Source organism: Tenrec ecaudatus, chromosome 6, assembly GCF_050624435.1.
Source record: "Tenrec ecaudatus isolate mTenEca1 chromosome 6, mTenEca1.hap1, whole genome shotgun sequence".
Taxonomy (NCBI): domain Eukaryota; kingdom Metazoa; phylum Chordata; class Mammalia; order Afrosoricida; family Tenrecidae; genus Tenrec; species Tenrec ecaudatus.
Genome location: NC_134535.1, coordinates 149,513,053 through 149,533,445, shown reverse-complemented (window position 1 = coordinate 149,533,445; position 20,393 = coordinate 149,513,053). Strand labels below are relative to the sequence as shown.

The 20,393-nt window shown below is 42.2% G+C and overlaps 1 protein-coding gene across 1 annotated transcript; it reads left to right on the top strand.

The window, feature by feature from the left end:
* The first annotated feature begins 2,597 nt into the window (after positions 1-2,597).
* OLAH (oleoyl-ACP hydrolase) lies at positions 2,598-19,219 on the top strand. The gene is made up of 5 exons (XM_075553398.1): positions 2,598-2,757; positions 10,999-11,137; positions 14,941-15,040; positions 18,685-18,751; positions 19,080-19,219. The coding sequence occupies exons 1-5, from the start codon at positions 2,598-2,600 to the stop codon at positions 19,217-19,219; spliced, it is 606 nt and encodes a 201-aa protein (XP_075409513.1).
* Positions 19,220-20,393: the final 1,174 nt, after the last annotated feature.

The following is a 20,393-nucleotide window of genomic DNA, read 5'->3' as shown; positions in this document are numbered from 1 at the left end:
CCTACCTGACTTTTGTCCGCCCATGATGCATATCAGCAAATGTTCCCGTGCCTACTTGTTCTGAGGCTCACTATGACTCTAAGCAGGGTCTGTTAAAGGTACAGCAGTTTCCCCTACAGGGTACCTTTCATTCATCACATGTAACTCCTCTGCAAACTTCCTAGCACCTTTGAGCACATGCTCTTTTTCAAAATCCGTTATGGTCTGTCCCAGTATGATCATGACATCTTTCCAGGTTAAGTCACAGGCTCGGGTGAGGTGCTGGAAGTGTCCTATGTACTGTTCGGGTTTGTTAGAGTAACTGCCAGAGTCATTTTTAATTTTCTTGAGTTCAATTAGGGTGAAAGGCTTGTAAATTGCTTGGGGACCAAGCTCCCCCACTGCCTCTACTACAGGTAGAATACTCTGGGCTGCTTCAGGGTTGGCTCCCCCACTGCCTCTACTACAGGTAGAATACTCTGGGCTGCTTCAGGGTTGAGGCAACAGCTTCCCTCTTGTCCAGGGTCCCTCAGGGGGTCCTGGGTACACTGGGAATAGAGACTTTTTCCCCTGCTTCCCCTTCCTGTACTTCTTGAATACTAATCAAACATATAAAAAGACCTGAGGGTGCAATGATGCTGACTACAGGGGGAAAGCTGTTCTCCCAATTAGTCATGTCTCTTAATTCTCTGAGAGCTGGGAGCCAAAATTTACATGTTAGCTTTCTGGATTCTCTGAGAGCTGGGAGCAGATATTTACATAACAATGAAGGCTATCTAACTAGAAGTAACACTGGTTCAAGACCTAGCAAGTTAACTGAGAGTGCCAGCAGTGCTTTAATGTTTGCATTGTTCAAACAGGAGGGGGAGAAGAGGAATCGAATCTTATGTGTGATAAAGTTCATTTATATCCCTAGATCGTCCCCCTCTCATTGCTGCATAACTCAGAGTGCAACCCCTTCCTGTGAAGTATGTTTTAACCTATAATTGGTGGGCTTGCACGCCCTCAAAGGTATATAGGCCTGGGTGAGCGATAAAGATCTCTCTCTGTCTCTCCCCCGCCCCCCCGGCCCCCGCCCCCCGCGCGCGCACGCGCGCGCTCTCTCTCTCTCTCCCCTCCTCCCTTGGCCTCTGGTCAGCTCCCCCTCTCCTCTCCCATCCTCACTCCCTTGTTCCCTTTGCCCTTGTTCTCCTTCCCTTCCCCCTCTCTTCATGTGGACCACCAAGCGGGGCTGAGGTGAGCATGCTACCATGAAATGTGTCTGACTCCATTATTTCAATCTGTCTTCTATCTCTCATGCTCCCGATGACTTTAATATAATATTTATATATCCCAACTGTATAATTGTACCTATGAAATCCGTGGTTAGTGGTGGGGGGCTGGCATCCCCTCCAACCACATGTGTGTGTGAAATATTTGTTTGTTTGAATCTTTACCCTTTTTAAAAAACATTTATTTATTTATTTTTTAACATTTTATTAGGAACTCATACAACTCTTATCACAATCCATACATACTTCAATTGTGTAAAGCACATCTGTATATTCTTTGCCCTCATCACTTTCAAAGGACCTGCTCTCCACCTAAGCCCCTTGCATCAAGTCCTCTTTTTTCCCCTCCCTCCCCGCTTCCCACTCCCTCACGCGCCCCTGATAATTTATAAATTATTATTTTGTCATATCTTTCCCTGTCCGGCGTCTCCCTCCACCCCCTTTCCTGCCATCCGTCCCCCAGGGAGGAGGGCACATGTAGATCCTTGTAATTGGTTCCCTCTTTCCAACCCACTCTCCCTCTACCCTCCCAGTATCGCCCCTCACACCCCTGGTCATGAAGGTATCATCCACCCTGGATTCCCTGTGCCTCCAGCTCCCATCTACACCAGTGGAACCTTCACCCTTTTATGCTAGGGTTGTCTTGTTAAGTTCCTGAAATTGTATTTCTGGTTATTAGATTCTTGACATCTAAAAATTCCCTCCCAGTTAGTCACTTGTCCTTTCCCTTTTGGGAGAACATCTTTTTTCTTTTGTTTTTTGATGAACAAAAGTTTTTCTCTTTTATGAAGTCCCATTTATTTTCCTAGTTGTGCTCCTATGATCGTAGTAGATTACTCATTGTCATAAATGAGGCTAGACAGCACTGTCCACCTTTTTTCCTTAAGGATTATGGTGTGGTCTGCTCCTCTGGGTCCTGAGTGCATTTTGTGTAGTGTGACGCCTTCTGTGGTCACAGCTGGTCACAGCTTGGAAACCCAGAACGGCCAGGTTGGGGAGGGAGTGTCTCTCCAGTCAGATGCTCCTGGTGGTCTGCCTTGCTGCTCGCAGAGTGCCCCAGGTGGAACCGTCTCACCCTAACCCACAGCAGCCTCAGCCAAACACTTCTCAGTGTCAACTGGAAGCAGAGACAGACTTGCTCTAATTGATGCCCCCAAGTCCCCAGGGGGGGTCTGTTGGTTTCAGAGCTTCTTGATTTTAAAAAAGTATATATTCAGATTGGCCGGTTTATATATTAGACAACAACTTCTTATTGGTTTTCTTGGCCAAAAAAAAACCCAAAAAACCTACCGGTCCCTTTATATGGTCTTTATCATCACTAACAATTTTCCATTTAAAACATGCATAATGTTCGATATATTTGCATTTTTCCCTAGGAATGAGAAGATTGTGAGCTGCTTATACCAGAATCCTGATGCAATTTTTAGACTAATTTGCTTTCCCTGGGCAGGAAGTGGCTCCATTTATTTTGCTAAATGGGGCCAAAAGGTTCATGATTTACTGGAAGGTACGTTGATTTTCATAAACATTTGAGTGCTTTATAAAGTCAGGTAACAAGCACATGTACTAACCTGAGTCACGGTAATGAGTTTTCCTACTGACCAGTCATTTATCAACATTGGTATTCAAAATTATTCCTCAACAGGGTACTTCTTAATTTTCCAGAGAAAGAAATGGTGCCACCTTTATTTTATCATTGCTGTGACATGTCCCTTCAGGAGCTGGCATTCCATCCCTAGATTTATTTTGATTGACCCCATGAGTGATATAATTGGAGTGAAGTCAACTATTTTGAATTTTGCTTTCAATTTGGTCCATTCATTGTTTGATTCTTTTATTTTTTCGGAATGAAGTATTTTTAAAAAATATTCTCTTTACTTCCACCATTGCTTTAGGAGCTACAGATTTTAGTTTTATTGTTTTAGTGGTTGCTCTCAAACTTACAATATGCGTCTTTCATTAATCACAGTATATTTTCCAATATATGTCATCTGATGTAAAATTTAAGAAAGTTATTGCGATAACTTTTATTTCTCCTTTTCTCTCCTTTACTGTACATTTTACTGCTACAGTTTCTTATTGTCTTTGACTAATTAATGATATTTTAAAAACTATATTTACCATTTTATATAATTTTTAGTTTTTCTTTGTCTACACTGCACTTCTATATAGAATCATTTTCTTTCAATCTGACTGAGGAAATAATTTTTGTAGTACATGTAGACTTATTATACAGGTCTGTTCCCAATAGATTCCATTAGCAGATTTAAACTGTTTTTATTTTACCTCAACAGTATACAAAGAATCTTCAAGAGTTAGTGAGGAAAAATGGAATGAAAATACAATTAATTTTTTCCAAAAACTTATTGAAGTTCCTTCATACATGAAATAAAAATAGTTAATCTGGATACACAATTTTTAGTTTACCAAACTCATTTTGCTCATGGTAAAGATGCCATACAAATGCTGACTAAGCTGCATTTTGTTCTTAATGAGAACTAAGCAATATTATTTCCTCTGTAAGCAACTGGTATTTTTCCTCAAGCTTATTTTATATTTCTATCTTTACCAAGTCCCATAAAACATATTAAAATTTATAGTGCATACAATGGTTCCTAATTATATACAGGTGCTACTTTGCAATATACATCAAAATATTATTATTACTTCCTTATTATTTTATTTATTTAAAGTCATTTTATTGAGAGCTCATACAACTCTTATCACAATCATACATCCATCCATTGTGTCCAACACATTTGTATATTTGTTGCCATCACCATACTCAAAACATTTCCTTTCTACTTGAGCCGTTGGTATTATGTTAAAGATGCCTTATATCTAGAAGTGCTTCTTAAATTTTTTAATACATGGAAAGGTACACTATGTTCTCTTTACTGAAACAAACCTTTGGTTATTGACAGATGAAGATAAGATAAAGACAATTTTAACCTGCTAATAGAAATTGTTTGAAGCGGAAATATACTACAAAAAATATATACCATATATACTTGTTTATAAGCCGAGTTTTTCAGCACAAAAACAAAAATATGCTGAAAAACTGGGGTTCGGCTTATACACGGGTCAGTGGTACTCCAAAGAAGTGTAACATCTCACTGCCCCCCGCCCTACTCCCCTCCAGGTAATGGGTGAGTGCCGTTTCTCTGTTGTTCATTCAAAGCCCCGCTGACACTCAGGGCTTTGAATGTTTGTTTACTCACATCTAACCAATCAGAGCCGTCCTATGACGTGTATCTTTGAATAAGCCTTTTAAAGACCGTGTGTGAAGGATGTGGCATGAATGGATGTCATCTGGTCAAGCCGGAATAACAAAAGGAGGAAATCTCATGAAGCCTGACATAGAGGCAATAGCAAAGTGGGTTCCAGATGCATAGGAAGACATTCCAGAAGACATGGTGCGACGTGCCTTCCAGAAATGTAGTATTAGCAATGCTATGGATGGCAGTGAAGACTGCGCTTTGTATGAAAATGACAGCAGTGATGGTGATGATGGCGATCTCAGTGAGGACAGTGTCTATGATGACCTCACACCAGCTGAAGCTCTGCATTGGGATACGGATGATGATGAGAAATCCAGTTTTGAAGGATTTTAACTCTACGTTTTAGCTTGGTTGCTGATTGAGCTCAGGGAATAGTACTCTTAAGGTATCATTGTTGATACCTTATTGTTTTTGTTGAACCTATTTTCCACTTAAACTGTGCTGGTTTACTAATGTTAAATGACTTGTCCTTTTATTTAAAACAAATATTTAAATACATTACTCCACTGATGTCTCAATTTTTAGTAGTTTTGTTTTCATTTGTTTTATTAAAACTCACCAATTCATACATATCTTGTTTCAACTCACCCACTGCAGTTCTTTCAAAGTATCATCGCTTATCCTACCTCTCTATAATTCCTTGGCTTTCTGTACCACCCGCACTTTGTCCTTGAGCATGTGCTGACCTTAAATGACCTTAAATGATTGATTACCCTAACATGGGGGTGAGTTCAGTTTGAGACGTGGAGAATGACTGAGGGTTCCACAAGTTTCTTATCCAACCAGTAAGCTTGCTCTCTTTTATGATTTTCAGTCCTGGTCTACATTTTTTCTCTCCCTTTACCCAGAACTTTCTAATGTGGTCCTTTCCAGAGCAGTTGTTAGTGATAACTAGGCACCATCTAGCTACCTTTTCCAGTCTCAGGGTTCTAGAGACTAGTGTATGTGTGGGCCATTGGCCTGTTTCCACCTGTCTTTCCACTTCCATCCCTCCGCTCTCTGGATATGGAGAGACCAAGAGTGGCACCTTAGGTGGCCACTGACTAGTTTTTAAGACCCTAATTAATCGCTACTCCACAAAGAAGGATGTAGATCCTTATCTTTGGGAACGCTGTCAAACCCATTGACACTGGTGCCCCCAAGACTATGAACCTTGTCCTCCAGGGTTATGTCAAAGGTACTTATAACTTCATCTCCTGTACGCTTCACTGCTTTCATGGATATATTTGCAGCAGAGATGCATACATATATCCGCTGTCAACCCTATATGCGTTTGGAGATGTGCTTTCTCTCTCTCCTGGCTCAGCATGCATGTCTAGCCAATCACTTGCTCGTGGAACGCCATTCCTGCAGGACTGCGTGTCTACAAGTCTTTGCTTCTGTTGCCTTTAACTCTTACAAACTTCCCAGGGTCTTCCTCTACCATTTTTGTCCAACTTTCCTCTAGTTACATATTGCCTTCCCCTTCTTCCAAGATGATGTATTTACCTGCTAGCCAGTGACGACTTCTCCTCCCTTCCCTTCCCATCTCCCATAGACACACCCTGTGGGTTTCTGAGACTGTAACTATCAATGGGAGTAGAAAGCCCTGCTTTTCTCTTGAGGAGCTGCTGGTGGCTTTGAACTGCCAACCCTGGGGAATCACAGCCTGATGCATAACCACTACACCACCAGAGCTCCCTGATAGCCATCAAAAAGTGTTTCCTTTAGTGTGAAAGGCTCCTCTTGACTTTTTACATTAGTGGTCTCATACACTACTTGTGCTTTCATGATTGGTTAATTTTCACTCAACATTTTGCCCTCCGGCTGCCGTGGAACAGAGTAGAATGCCTCTTTTCTTCTAAGCAGTCAACTCGTCAATGCTCCTTATACTCTTCTAGAGTGCTGGAAAGGAAAGGAAGCCTTTCGAATTATTTTTAGAAAATAGCTTTCGTAGTCTTACCTAAATGTGAAGAGCTCAGAAAATGATAGGCTGAACTGATTTATAAATCATGTAGATGTGGAACTCATGTAAACAGTAATGCTGGCACATAGAGAGAAGGCAAACCTCGGAGAGGGTCTATGTGGCCATCTGAAGGCTGGTGGACAGAACCCCAAGCAAGTTAATATTGACTCAGTACACAAAGTCCGGCACGGTTTTTCAAACCATTTAGAGCAGCTAGGTCCTGGAGCAAATCTGCTTTCATTCTTTCTTTAGCATGCAAGCGTAGAGAACACACTTCTAAGTCCAACGAATGAATACATGTAACCAAAAGAAAATCACTAAATGTAAAAAGATGCATAAAATAAGCACCAATCTATTCCTCAAGCCCAGCTCATCACTGTGAAGAAGTGTACCAGCTACTCTGCCTGAGAAAGATGAGACGGCTTGCTGCCATAGATCCTCACAGCCTTGGAAACCCTGAAGAGCAGTTCTACGCTGCCATTTAGAGTCGCTGTGAATCCAAACCACCAGGAGGACCGGAGGTTTGGTTGTTAGCATGTACAGGATTGCAAACCAGTCCACTATCATTTTCAAAACCTTAGGTAAACTTAAGGATTGTTTCCTCTTATTTTGTGTTTTTATACTTTCTCCTTTTATCTCCCTTAATTTTTACAGTATTTTACATTTCATAGGTATCTTTGAAAGAGCTAGTGTTTCTTCTTTTTTTTGTCTTAGTATGTTCTGCTTTCTTTTATTTTCTTTTTACAAATCATTTTAGTGGGGCCTCAAACAGCTTTGATAACAACCCATACATCCATTGTATCAATCATGTTTGTACATATGTTGCCATCCTCATTTTCTAAACATTTACTTTCTATTTGAGCTCTTGGTGTAAACTCCTCTTTTTTTAAAAATAATTTTATTAGGGGCTCATACAACTCTTATCACAATCCATACATACATCAATTGCGTAAAGCACATTTGTACATTCATTGCCCTCATCATTCTCAAAACATTTTCTCTCCACTTAAGCCCCTGGCATCAGATCCTCATTTTACCCCTCCCTCCCCACTCCCCTCTCCCTCATGAACCCTTGATAATATATAAATTATTATTTTGTGATATCTTGCCCTGTCCGACGTCTCCCTTCACCTACTTTTCTCCTACCAAGAAGGAGGTTATATGTAGATCCTTGTTATCGAGTCCCCCCTTTCCAACCCACCCTCCTGGTACCGCCACTCTCACCACTGGTCCTGAAGAGATCATCCACCTTGGGTTCCCTGTGTTTCCAGTTCCTATCTGTACCAGTGTACATCCTCTGGTCTAGCCAGATTTGTAAGATAGAATTGGGATCATGATGCGGGTGGGGTGGGGGAGGGGGGTAGGAAGCATTTAGGAATTGGATGAAAGCTGTATGTTTCATCATTGCTACATCGCACCCTGACTGACTCGTCTCCTCCCCGCGACCCTTCTTGTAAGGGGATGTCCAGTGGCCTACAAATGGGCTTTGGGTCTCCATTCCGTACTCCCCCCGCCCCCCCATTCACTATGATATGATTTTTTGTTCTGATGATGCCTGATACCTGATCCCTTGGAGACCTCGTGAACGCACAGGCTGGTGTGCTTCTTCCACATGGGCTTGGTTGCTTCTGGGCTAGAAGCATTCTCTATTTCAGAGCGCAAAGATCTGTACATGCCAATAAGGCTGATCTTACTAGTTATGTTACTCTCTTCTCTGTTTAACCTCTTTTATCAGGGTGGTGCTGCATGAATCTTTCTCTGAACAGTGCTTTTGCATTTGCTTTCCTTATAGCTCTTGTACTTTCTGTTTTATAGACGTGGCTACTGTTTAATTTGATATTTAAAATGCTGTGTATTCCTTGTGAATTATTGACCTTCCCATTCCAAAGTAAAACAACAAACTTACTGCCATCAAACCGATGCTGACTCATAGTAACACTATCGGACAGGGTAGAACTGCCCCTGAGAATTTCGGAGATTGTAACTCTTCACAGGAGTAAAACGCCCCCTCTTTCTGCTGAGGAGCGGCTAGTGGCGCCCAACTGCTGACCTTGCAGTAATACTTCTGTATTCTTCTGAATCTTACATGCCAGTATGTTTCTGTAGAGCCTGTGTTTTCAGCCCCTGCCTTCTTTATATTTGCTACCAAGCTTCTTCAAGAGGCATTACCCTTTTCCAAGGTGACATCTGCTCCCCTAGACATGTTGCTTTTCCAGCACTGTGACTTTCTCTTCCCCTAGTACTCTGATACAATTTCTCAAAATCAAGTAACCCGTCCACCGGCCGAAGAGGCCCTTGTCATTAATGCATGTGCGTGTGCGACGTGTGCTTCATTGGTTGCACTTGGATGTCTTAGTTTTAACCAACAGCTACTAGTTCAATATAAGCAAAATCTGTTCCTTTAAACAATTAAAAATAATGGGTAGATAAAAATGTAGAAAGGATATCACAAACTTAGCTACGTCAATTAAAAAGGAAAACATTACTAACAAAAACAAGTCTCCCTGTACTTTTCCGCAACATAGCCTGTTTTTGGACTCCCTCAAATACTGACATAAGGAAGATATACTATCATTTGTACATATTTCTTATTTTATATAAATGTATTCTATTATAGATATACCTCTGCAACTTGTTTTTTCTCCTCAATTTATGCTTTTAAGCGTAATCTATATGAATGTGCATATTTATACTTCTTGATTTTTCTTTTTTGCTTTTGGAGAGTATTTTATTATATGAATATTACACAATTTATTAACAGAGATAAGTAAAGTAATATTGCTGTTGGGGTTTCACTTTATACATGAATTCACTCTGAACAAAATGTGCTTAAACATATTTGACTACAGACAAGTTCTCTCCACAATACACATGTCTAGTCTCATTACAGTGTTTTGGTTTTGTTTTTGAAAAAGACCCTATTAAGACAGTAGAGTTCTGAGGGGATCTGCTGGGCCAGTTAAATTCAAGGTCAAGAGGTCAGCTCAGGAAGTGATGGCAACTATTTCAGCATCTGCGGGCCTGGCGGGCCTGGCAGATTTCCATGTGTCTTGGCCTCAGTCTTCTTCGGGGTCTTGGAGGTTCTCCATGCAGAAAGCTCTGGGCCCAAAGGACCCGTTCCACTCTTGTCTCTTCGTCCTTGGTGGCAGTAGGTTCCTCTTCTTCTTCCCACACCCCTCTGTTCAGACCTCTCGCTCCCTCCCTCTCTCTCTCTCCTCTTGTCTCGGGTGATTCAGATAAAAGCCCAGAGAAACTCCTCTTACATCAGATCAAGGCTATGGTGGTGTTGGGGGTTAGACATTGAGCATTGCTAAATGTACAGTCAGTGGTTCAAACCCACCAGCCATTCATGGGAGAACAAAGAAGCTTTGCGTTCCCATAAAGTTGGACAGCCTCAGAAACTATGCAGGATCACTATGAGTCGGAGAAAACTCTTTTGCCATGGGATCAGGAGAGTGGAGAGCCGGAAGCATGAGCACACCTATCTTGGAAAAAATGTAGCTGGAAGGCTCCTTAAAAGGGAGGTTGGCAAGACTTGATCTCCCATCCTTTGCACATGTTATCCGGAGTAATCAGTCCCTTGATAAGAATACCATGCCTCATAAAGTGAACGATTAGTGACAAAGAAGAATACTTTCAACAAGATAGATTGACTCAGTGATGGCAAAACATGGGCCCAAACGTAATAGACATTGTGAGGCTGGTGCAGCACCAAGTAGAGTTTTGCTCTGTTGTACAAGGGCTTGTAATGACCCAGCACTGACTTGATGAAGTCTCACAACAACAACAGAGTATAAATGTCTTCAACAATATGAAATATTAGGGACCCCTGGTTATATAGCAGGTTACATGTAGACCTGCTAACTGCAAACATATAAAATATTGTCAACTTGTCTCTTAGGATGGTAAAGGATTCACACTACTGTAACAGAAGTAGGAAACTACCCATTGCTCTCTACATTCTGGAATATAGTGTTATTGAGAAACAACTCTTCAATTTTTCTAATTTACATTAAATTATCATTTGTTTCTGTTAAGTTTACACCATCGTAATATACCTCTTCCTTATATATTATGCAATAGCTCATATTTGAGACAAAAGTTAAAAAAACAAACAAAAACCTATGACTGGGTACTTTATGCATTAATGACCTATATGTGGTAGTCACAAAAGCAGTTTGTGAAACATGAGCAATACTGGCTATGATGGTTAAGGTTTTGTGTCAATTTACCTAGGCTGTGTTTCTCGGTATTTTGGCAATTGGGTAATAACATAATCCGACCATTCTGAAATGAAACTTGTGTGATTTGGCAGACCTGTAATGACATCATCGCTTTCTCTTTTGTGATCTGATGTGGCCATCCTCCATTTTCACAAAATGCAGATTTTTGCATAATGGTCTAATCTTTGGAACCTACCCATGTTGCCCATGGGCAAAAAGTGGTTGTGCGCATCCTTTCAGCACATCACAGCGTCTCACGGGATGTCTGCATGTCCTGACGTGGGTTTCTTGGTCTCCAGTGCACTCCATAAGGCTGGCTGGAAGAGAGAGTCGATCCGAAGAACCGTTTTCAAGGGATATCAACCAGGCAGTTGATGAAATTGTCTGTGCTCTGCTGCCTCTTCTCCGGGATAAGTCATTTGCATTTTTTGGCCACAGGTATGTAAAATGTATTTTGAAAGACACATGGGGATTTATTTTAGTCATCAAGAGTCAGGGCTGTGCTTTGTGTCCTGTGTGATGCATACTTTTTGTTTGGATTACACTGTTTCGTTACAATTAAGCAAGAAAGTAAGAGGGAGGAATGATATAAATAATATACCCCGGAGGCCTTAATATCAGGGTGAATTGAATGTCTCCTCGAGGAGTCTAGAGTTTTGGGTTCCTTTTAGTATCTTCTCACTAGGAATAGCTCCAGCATACTGGATCATTACGACTAGTCACACCTTTTACAATTGGCTCCTTTGTACACTGGCTATAACTCCCCCCCCCCCACTCTGAAGCAAAACTAAGTAATAAATAAATACTTATAAAATCAAAACCCTACATCACAATTTACATTCATTTTTAAATTTAAAAATGAAAGAATCAGTCAGGAATAGTCACATACTGTATGATTTCACCCATGGGAAATATCTAGAATGGGCAAAGGTGTACAGCCAACGTTGGTCAGCGGTTACAAAGGGGCGGGTGGGAGGACCGGGGAAGCAGAGTGCCATTGCCTTAGGGGTGACTGAGCATTTGTTCAGGACGGCGAAGGAGCGTGGGAGTAGATCATGGGGACGGCTGTACAGGGTGGTGAGCAAGACATCACTGAAGTGCACATGCCGAGACTGTTGGAAAGTGACCAAAGCTATGTGACATTCACATGAGGGGGACCACAGGACAAACAAAACAGGCCAATATTAAAAGTTACACAAATAGGGTCTGTTTCTTAAGCTAGGTTGTACGTTGAGGTAGAGCATGCAGCCCAGGGCTCTGATCGTTTTGTCACCTGGGTTTAGGCTCCCTGAATGAGCTCTCACTTCTTTACAGCTAGAATGCCACTCGTGCCTGTTTGGGAAGATTCAGGGATGAATCGTCACAAACGGCTTGGTGGAGGATACGGATGCAGTCAAGGTTTCATGCTGTTGCGGGGTTAGCTGCCTTCTAGTCAGTTTCGACATTCCACCCTGCACGAAGCAACCTTACATAGGTGGCTTGGGTCACATTCTATCCAGAGCCTTCCTCTGGGTCACCACCCCTCGACTTCACCAAGCATGATGCCCTTCTCCAGGGGCAGGACTCTCCTGATAGATTGATTAGAATATTATGATGTTGAGTATATATTAACCAATACATGGATATATTCCTTATTAATACACCGATTGATGCAGTATGTAATATTTATAAATATTATCCAACAAAAATGGAAAAAGTAAAATGCCCTCATTTTAAATAACCCCGATAAAGAGGCTTTAAAATTTTGATGTGGTCCCACAGTGTTTTTATATGATAACAAAAACAAAACTCGCTACCATTGAGTCTATTCTGAGCCATAGCAACTCTATGGGACAGGGTAGAACTGCCCTGTGAGCGTCAGGGACTCGTTACGGGAGTAGAGGATCCAACCAAATTTTGTCACTTAATGTTTCTGAGGACATCTTACACAGCCTATAAGTACACATTATTTCATGATTTGCTCTTTGTGGACAGAAGGGTTATTTCTAACTTTTTCTGTTATCAATAATATTTCACTGAGAATTCTATACCTACCTTCCAAATTTCTCAAAATAAATTCCCAGAATTTAATTAAATGATATGCACAGCATTAAAGCTCCTGGTACAAATATCCAAATCACCTACCCCCAACAATGCATCCACAGTGAGCACAGCGTTTCCTTTCTCTCATAAATGTGATATTCCTCAGGGTTCTCTAGAGCAGCAAAACCAAATAGATAGATAGATAGACAGATAGATAGACAGATAGACCATAAGGGAGAGAAAGCTTCCAGAGAGCCTTTTATCTCTGTTACACCTCCAAAGGACATCAGCAAGCTGCAACCTGATCGACAGGCTAAACTCCACCCATATCTTCTTTACAGGTGTCATGTTGGCACAAAAAAACTACCACAGTGTATAAGTTCTTAACTTATAAGGGAATAACCTCTGCTAACATTGTCTACATGATATATGCCAGCACATTACAACGTTTTGGGTTTGGGGACCCCTGTCTCTACTTCTGCACTTAAATGGTCATATTTCATGCTATGTTGCTGCTAGAAAATGGAATTGTGGACTCTTAAGATGTAGAGAAGCTAGTAACATCTTATTACTATTATGAAAGTAGTTTTAACCTCATGAACCCCCAGAGAGTCCTCAGACCACACTTTGAAAACTGCTGGTACGTACAATCAAAGAGATCATGATATACATCTTTAAAAGAGAAAAGCCACCTTGTGAATTAATGTCAAGACATTGTGGAAATTAAGTACTAAATTGTAGGCTGAAGTGTCCAGGGGTATCCTGACATACTTTTTAATGTTGATATAGATTATGGGAAAAATAAAACCCTTTTACAAGTGGATTATAGTTACTATCCAACTAGTGAAGACGAATGCAGCATCAGGGTTGAGGCAAGGTTTATTAACAACTTGCTAATGATTTGTAGATGTGTAGACAGCACAACCTTGCTTGCACAAAGTGAGGAGGGCTTAGAGTACTTGCTGATGAGTTGAAGGACTGCAGGCTTTGGTATGGCCTGAGAGTAAATGTAAGAAGACCCAAATCCTCACAACTGGACCAGTAGGTATCATCGTGATAACGGAGAAAAGATTGAAGTTGACAATGATTTCATCCACCATGTTCGTGGAAGCAGCAAAGGATGCATTGCACGGGGTAAACCTGCTGCACAAGCCCTCTTTAAAGTGCTAAAAAGCAAATATGTTGCTTTGAGAACTGAGGTGCTCCTGACCCAAACCACGGTATTTTTCAATTGCCTCACATGCCTGTGAAAGTTAGACAGTGAATAAAGAAGACCAATGAAGTATTGATGTGTGTGAATTATGGTGCTGGCTGAGGTAGTTTATTGTGCCAACCTGCCCGATAAACCCATGTGGGGTTAATTGAAGGGCCTCTTGCTTTGTGATGGTCAGACCAGGGTGCAGCTGCCTTAGCCAGTTCTCTGCTTCAGCTGGCAAGGCTCACTTCCTGCAAGACATCCCCAAGAAGCTGCATGGACCTACCCCGATGCAGCCCCTGGATGCTGGAGCAGAGGTGTGGAGACCCCTGTCAGCGTTGAGATGATTACACGCTCACTGAGTCGGCTTTCCTCCTGCAGTTGGCACCACAGTGTGTGTCTTGTGAGATGGAGGAGGACTTTGTGGATTGGTGTAAGACATATAGGTTAATGTTGGACTTGTGGACTTGGGCAACACTGGGTTGGGAGGTTTTCTTGATGTGCACTTACCCTTTGTATAAAACTCTCTCTTGTACATGAGTTTCTGTGGATTTGTTTCTCTAAAGTACCCAGACTCACACACTGGCAAAGACTGTTGAAGGTACCAGGGACTGCTAGAATAACCAAATCTGTCTTGGGAGAAGTATGGCCAGAAATGCCCCTTAGAAACAAGGATGGCAACCCTTTGGCCACATTATCAGGAGACTCTGGTCCCTGGAGGAGGACATCATGCTTGGTCAAGTAGAGGAGCAATAAAAAGGCAGAAGAGCCTCAACTAGATGGATTGACACAGTGGCTGCAACCGTGAGCCCACACATAAGAACAATTGTGAGGATGTACAGGACCAGGCAGTGTCGTGTTGTGCATATGAGTTGGAACCGATCCGACTCATTTCATCTTCTCCTCTCATCATCTCAGGACACTGCTGTGTCTCTAAGACTGACTTGTCTTTGTGTGACTCCAGGGGGACTAGCGTGGGTTTTGTTGAACGGCTTTCATCATTTCTCCCCTTTCCCTACTTTAGTATGGGAGCCCATCTTGCCTTTATGACTGCAAGACAACTCAAAGAGCAATATCATCTGGAGCCAATGCATTTCTTTGTATCAAGTGCAAGTCCTCCTCAGGTGAGTCGTGTCCTTTTCCCTAGAGAGAGGGTGACTAGGAGGGAGATGGCGGTGGGAGGGGGGATGCCGGGGGAATCAAATGCTTATGTTGTTGGAGACCTTGGATCACATAAAGAACCAGATACTAAACGAAGTGATTGGCAATTGAAATGCACCCAGAGGTATCTGGAGAGCAAAGTCTGGGGCTCTCCTCTCCCCAGATCAGCCACTGGAAACCCCACAGAGCCTAGTTTCTATGTGCCCTGTGGAGGGGCACCAAGAATTGGAACTGGCTTGACAACCCCTGGGTGGTGTTGGTTGTCACTTGTTTGTTTATTTGCTCACTTTCAATTTTATGATCTGGGGGATTTGGGTCTAGGGCAGCCTGAGGGCAGCCGTATACCTTGTTAATGCAAAGTCTCTCAAACTGCCCTGGCACTTCCTAGTTAACACTGACCATAGTGCTTTCAACCTGAGTCACCTGGGAACTCACTCAACTTTCAGGAAAGTCACTGAGTAAGAAGCAGGCAGTGGGTCAAACTTCCTGAGCAAGCATGACTGTAAATCCAGGGTTGCTGTACTTCCTCCTATCCACGCCCACCCCTGCTCTTTTGATTTTTCCTTCTGTGGAGCGAGGAAAATGAAGCTTTGTGCCCCGGTACACAGTTACAGTCTTGGAACCCCACATGGCAGTTCTTCCCTGTCCTATAGGGCCACTGTGAGTCAGGACTGACTCAGTGGCAATGAACTTGGCTTTACCTGGAGAAGGTCCTGATTGATGGAGGGATGCAAGTCCAGAGGAATCCAGCGACTCTGGATTACTGGGCAACTTTCTTCTTCCTGCTTTTAAGAAGAATTTCGGTCTCCCTTAAAACTTGTAGATAAAGTAGTTTACTTCTTAACACTGATTTACTTACATTTTGTTAGATAGTTTTCAGTTTATGAACCAGTGTATGCTATGAAATATCAAATCTACATTATGAATGTTTCCAGTCCAAGCTCCAGCTTCAAATCCTAGGTGATACAAAATTATCAGAAGAAGAAATTAGGCGGATCCTTGTGGACATTGGAGGCACTCCCCCAGCTGTTATGGACAACAGGGAACAATTTCAGGAGTATATTCCCATAATTATGGCAGATGCACTTATGTTAAGAACTTACAAGTAAGTCACTAAGAAATGTTTCTTTTTTTCAACAATGATGTATAAATGTATAGAAATATGTTGGTTGGTTGTTCTCTGGGTTTATGTGTAGCCGGAGACGACATTCTAAGAGTTGGATTCCATGATCTTTGGGACTACCTATATTATTTTTCCAGGCTTAACATTCCAACTAATGGAATCTTGGCACAGAAACGGCATTTGTAAAAGATGGATAAAGTATATTTACGTATTTATGTAAAAATATATCCAAATACATATATTTTAGGTACATTTTAATCACATAATAAATATTTGTCAGCGCATGAATGCCAAAGCACTCTCATGTTCTTAGAGATGAGAAGCAGAAGTAGCTACCCACACACTGTTGGGAACCTTGAGAACTTGAAAATGAGTTAAGCTGGAGGTGAGCCAGGGAAGAGGGCAAGTTTGCTTGTGAATTTTTTCTCACAATTTGTTCTGCTCCATGGTGCCCATCCATTCTTTCATCTTGGACTGATGCTGGATTTATCTGAAAGGGAGGGAAGTCCTAGCATTCTGTAAAACTTTGAATTCCCTCTGTGCTTGGGACCTCTGGCTCTACCATTTTGACCCCCCATCCCACACTTGGTCTCTGAAAACAGGTTCCAATTCTAGTTGATTGTTCTCACCTGTTTGTACAGCAACCCCCGCCCCCTTCCCAAACTTGACCATTGGTGAGCTTAGCCATACTCCCATATCTTAGTGAGCCTTGACCCTCTGGTCTTGCATTGCAGCCTCAGCTCTTTGATGGGTTGGGTTTGTTTTTGTTTTTTTTAAAAGAAAGTGATGATTTTTGTCTTTACCTGGCCTTTTCGCATTGTTAGGGCAGGAATGCTAGTCATTTCAGTTTCCTGGAACAGGCTTAAAATTCCAACTAATGGAAATTTGGCATAAAAATTGCATTTATAAAAGATGGATCAAATGTACTTATGTGTGTATAATATATGTGCATAGATTACATGTGTGTAGACACACACATATACATATATATTACATATACTCCTTCCAGTTCCCTGGAAGAAATATCCTAGGCAAAAGCAAAATCCTTGTACTTTCGTTGTAACTGTGAGCTACCATTTGACCCACCCAATTCATGGCAACTCCATGCACAAGGGAATCAAACCTTTGGGATCTGTGGGGTTTTCACAGGGACAGATCACCAAGTGTTTCTTAGTCCCTCTTAGTCTCAAAACTCCACTGAAACCTATTCAGTCTCGTCCAGGCACCAGTGACAGACTAGTGGTGGTTGCACATGAGCAGCATTGGCAGAAACGGACCCCAGTAAGAATTCCACCAGTCACATGGCACCTCTCATTTCTCTCCAATTCGTTCCTCAACCAGAGCCAGAAGTAAAGTTGGTACAGCCAACTTTGGCTGTTACTTTTTTTTTTCATTGAAAGAACTATTTTTATATCTTTTGATATGGTTCCCTACTACCCTAGGGAAGATCTAAATCTTTTACATCACCTAGCCTTGGCTCTTGTCTGCCTCCTCTACCATACTTTGCTCTTTGTTTCTTCAATAGTCATTAAGTTCATTCTATCCCCTCCTTCCTGCCTGTCCACATCCACTTTTGACACGTTTCCCCCTATTCTTTCAGAACCACTTTTTCTGATCTCACCCCATTTTACTATCCTGCCCCGGGTTCTCAGCTCACCCAGGACTTGGCTACGCTTTCCTCACTCACTAGTTGTCTGATTATTGTCATCTGTGTACCTCCCCAATGTGTTAGCTAGAGCAGAGTGGGGGCTGTGTTCATTTATCACTGTGCCCCAGTTTATAGAACAGCACCCAACACCAAGCTCAATAAATGGAATTGGACTGGAATGGATAAAACCAACTTAAAGGTCCCTGTTGCTTGATTATCTCGACCCTCCACTGAACCATGAAGAGCTGAGAGACACTACAAGTAGTCATGTCACTGTTGACTCAATGGTTAAACGCTGGACCATTAACCAAAGGTTGGCAATTCAGCCCCAGGGCAAAATATCTGGTGATCTGTTCCCATCAATGTTAGTGCCTGGGAAACCCTTTGGAGCAATTCTACTTTGTCACATGGAATTGCCATGTCTCAGAATGAATTCAACGATACCAAATAATAGCAAAGACAGCCGTTTGCAGGGCATCAAAGGAGGGAGTCCTCTTTGTGACCCGCCTCACTCTGAGGCGCACTACATGCCCAGCTGCTATATCCTGCCTGTACAAGTTGATGACCTATATGAGTCCCTGATAAAATGATTTTTTTAAAAAAGTTGACGACTTTGGACAAATGGTCCAGACTACAGAGTGTCTCAGGCAGGTCCTGACTGGCAGAAGTGGTATTGATGACAAGTGTCCGCCTTGCTGGGAAGAATCCGAGGGAATGAAAGGAGGATGCAGCATGTTTAAGTGAAGTTACTAGGTTAAGAAATTATTCTGGGGTGTTGATTATGAAAAAGTATCAATGGGCTCTTTTATGTTTACAGCTTTGATGCCCCATGTAAGGCTGTTCTTTCATGTGACATGTCATGTATTTTTGGATCTGAAGATACAATAATAAACAATGTAGAAGGTAACATTCTTTCAATATTTTGGGGATTTTATGGAAAGATTTAATATTATGCACAATAAATGTCAAGTAACAGTCACTCGATGAGTAGAAAATTGGCCCAAGCTTTATTTAGTGTAAATGGAGAGCTCTTGGGGGCACCCAAGATGAGAGGAGGCATGCAATCCCACCGTGTCATGTTAGAGCAATGGAAAGCACAGGGCCTGCAGAACACGAGACCTTGGAGGTAACTCGACCATGAGGTGTCAACTTTCCAGAAATAACGATGTCTGGGAATCAATCTTCGGTTGTGGAAGGTATCCCGTGTTATTAAATATTTGTGTTGTTTCAGCCTGGAAAGACGTGACCAGTGGGAATGTTGGCATGTACCACCGCCCAGGGGGCCACTTTTACCTCCTGGAGCCTTCCAACGAAGACTTCATCCAGAACTACATAACCCAAAGTCTCCAACTATCCACCATGGCCTACTAGATCCCTCTTCCTGTTCGTCTGAAATCGTCAGAGATTATGTAGTCTGCTTCTTAATTGCTCAGAAATGCCTCATTAGTGCTATCCATAGATGAAAAAATTAGATCACTCCCACTATCAGGTTGGCTTGCCGTACCTGTGTCCCTCCACAGCACACGTCTGCCCCCGGAGATCGAAGAGGGAGGAATAAAGCACAGCTCCGGCAGAATCCTGCCTCTTTCTTTACCTGAGATTCTCATTTCTGGCGAGTATATCAGCAAAACTCCTGCTTGGAAAATTATCTTTTTCCCCTTTCAGTTATTTTAACGATAGAAATTGTTAACATGGGAACGGCTTGGTATTTCATTCTTGATTTTTTCATTCTCATACTATTGATGTATTCTTTGATCAAGAGCGCCTGATCCCACTTCATAAGAAAATGCCCTCTCTCGCGGTGAGTTAACTTAAGAGAGGCCTGACTCTGCCCTGGAGTCTGTCTCTGTGAATCCTCAGAATGCCTGCCATCCTGAACCTTCTGCTGAATGGTTCGCTCTCCATCAAATGCCTGCCAGCTCTGTGTGGCCCTGCTGCCCTGATGATAACCAACTGGGACCTGGATGGATACCCTCTCTAAGTCTGATCAGTGGCGTATGGAAGGGTCCAGCATCAAGGCCATGCCTGATAGTCTGACTGAGATCAGCAGAGGCCTCGCTCTGCTGTCATTTGAATGTGACGTCGGGAGGAAGCTAAACAACTGCAAACAGAGCAGAGATGAAGGTGGGGAAGGAGGGGCAGAAACAGAGAGAATGGCCAGAGTCAAAATAATGGCAAAACATAACAGATGCCTACTGAAGGGAGGGAACCCAGTGTGATGTTATCTCAAACCGTTTGTCTCTTCAGGGCATGACTGTGCACCCGGACCCTTGACTCCCTTACTGCCGAACTTCACAATAAACTCTGCGCTGAATGTGGCTGATGTCTCATTCTTACCAGCTGGACTGCTCAGTACATCAAAATGCTGACTCGGTACATTTTAATGCTGACTCGGCACATTTTAATGCTGACTTGGCACATTTTAATGCTGACTCGGAACATTTTAATGCTGACTCGGTACATTAAAATGCCAACCCTAAAACTCATGGCTATGTTTATGGTCTCATGACCTGAGATCGTGTCGTTGGTTTGAAACCATGTAAAG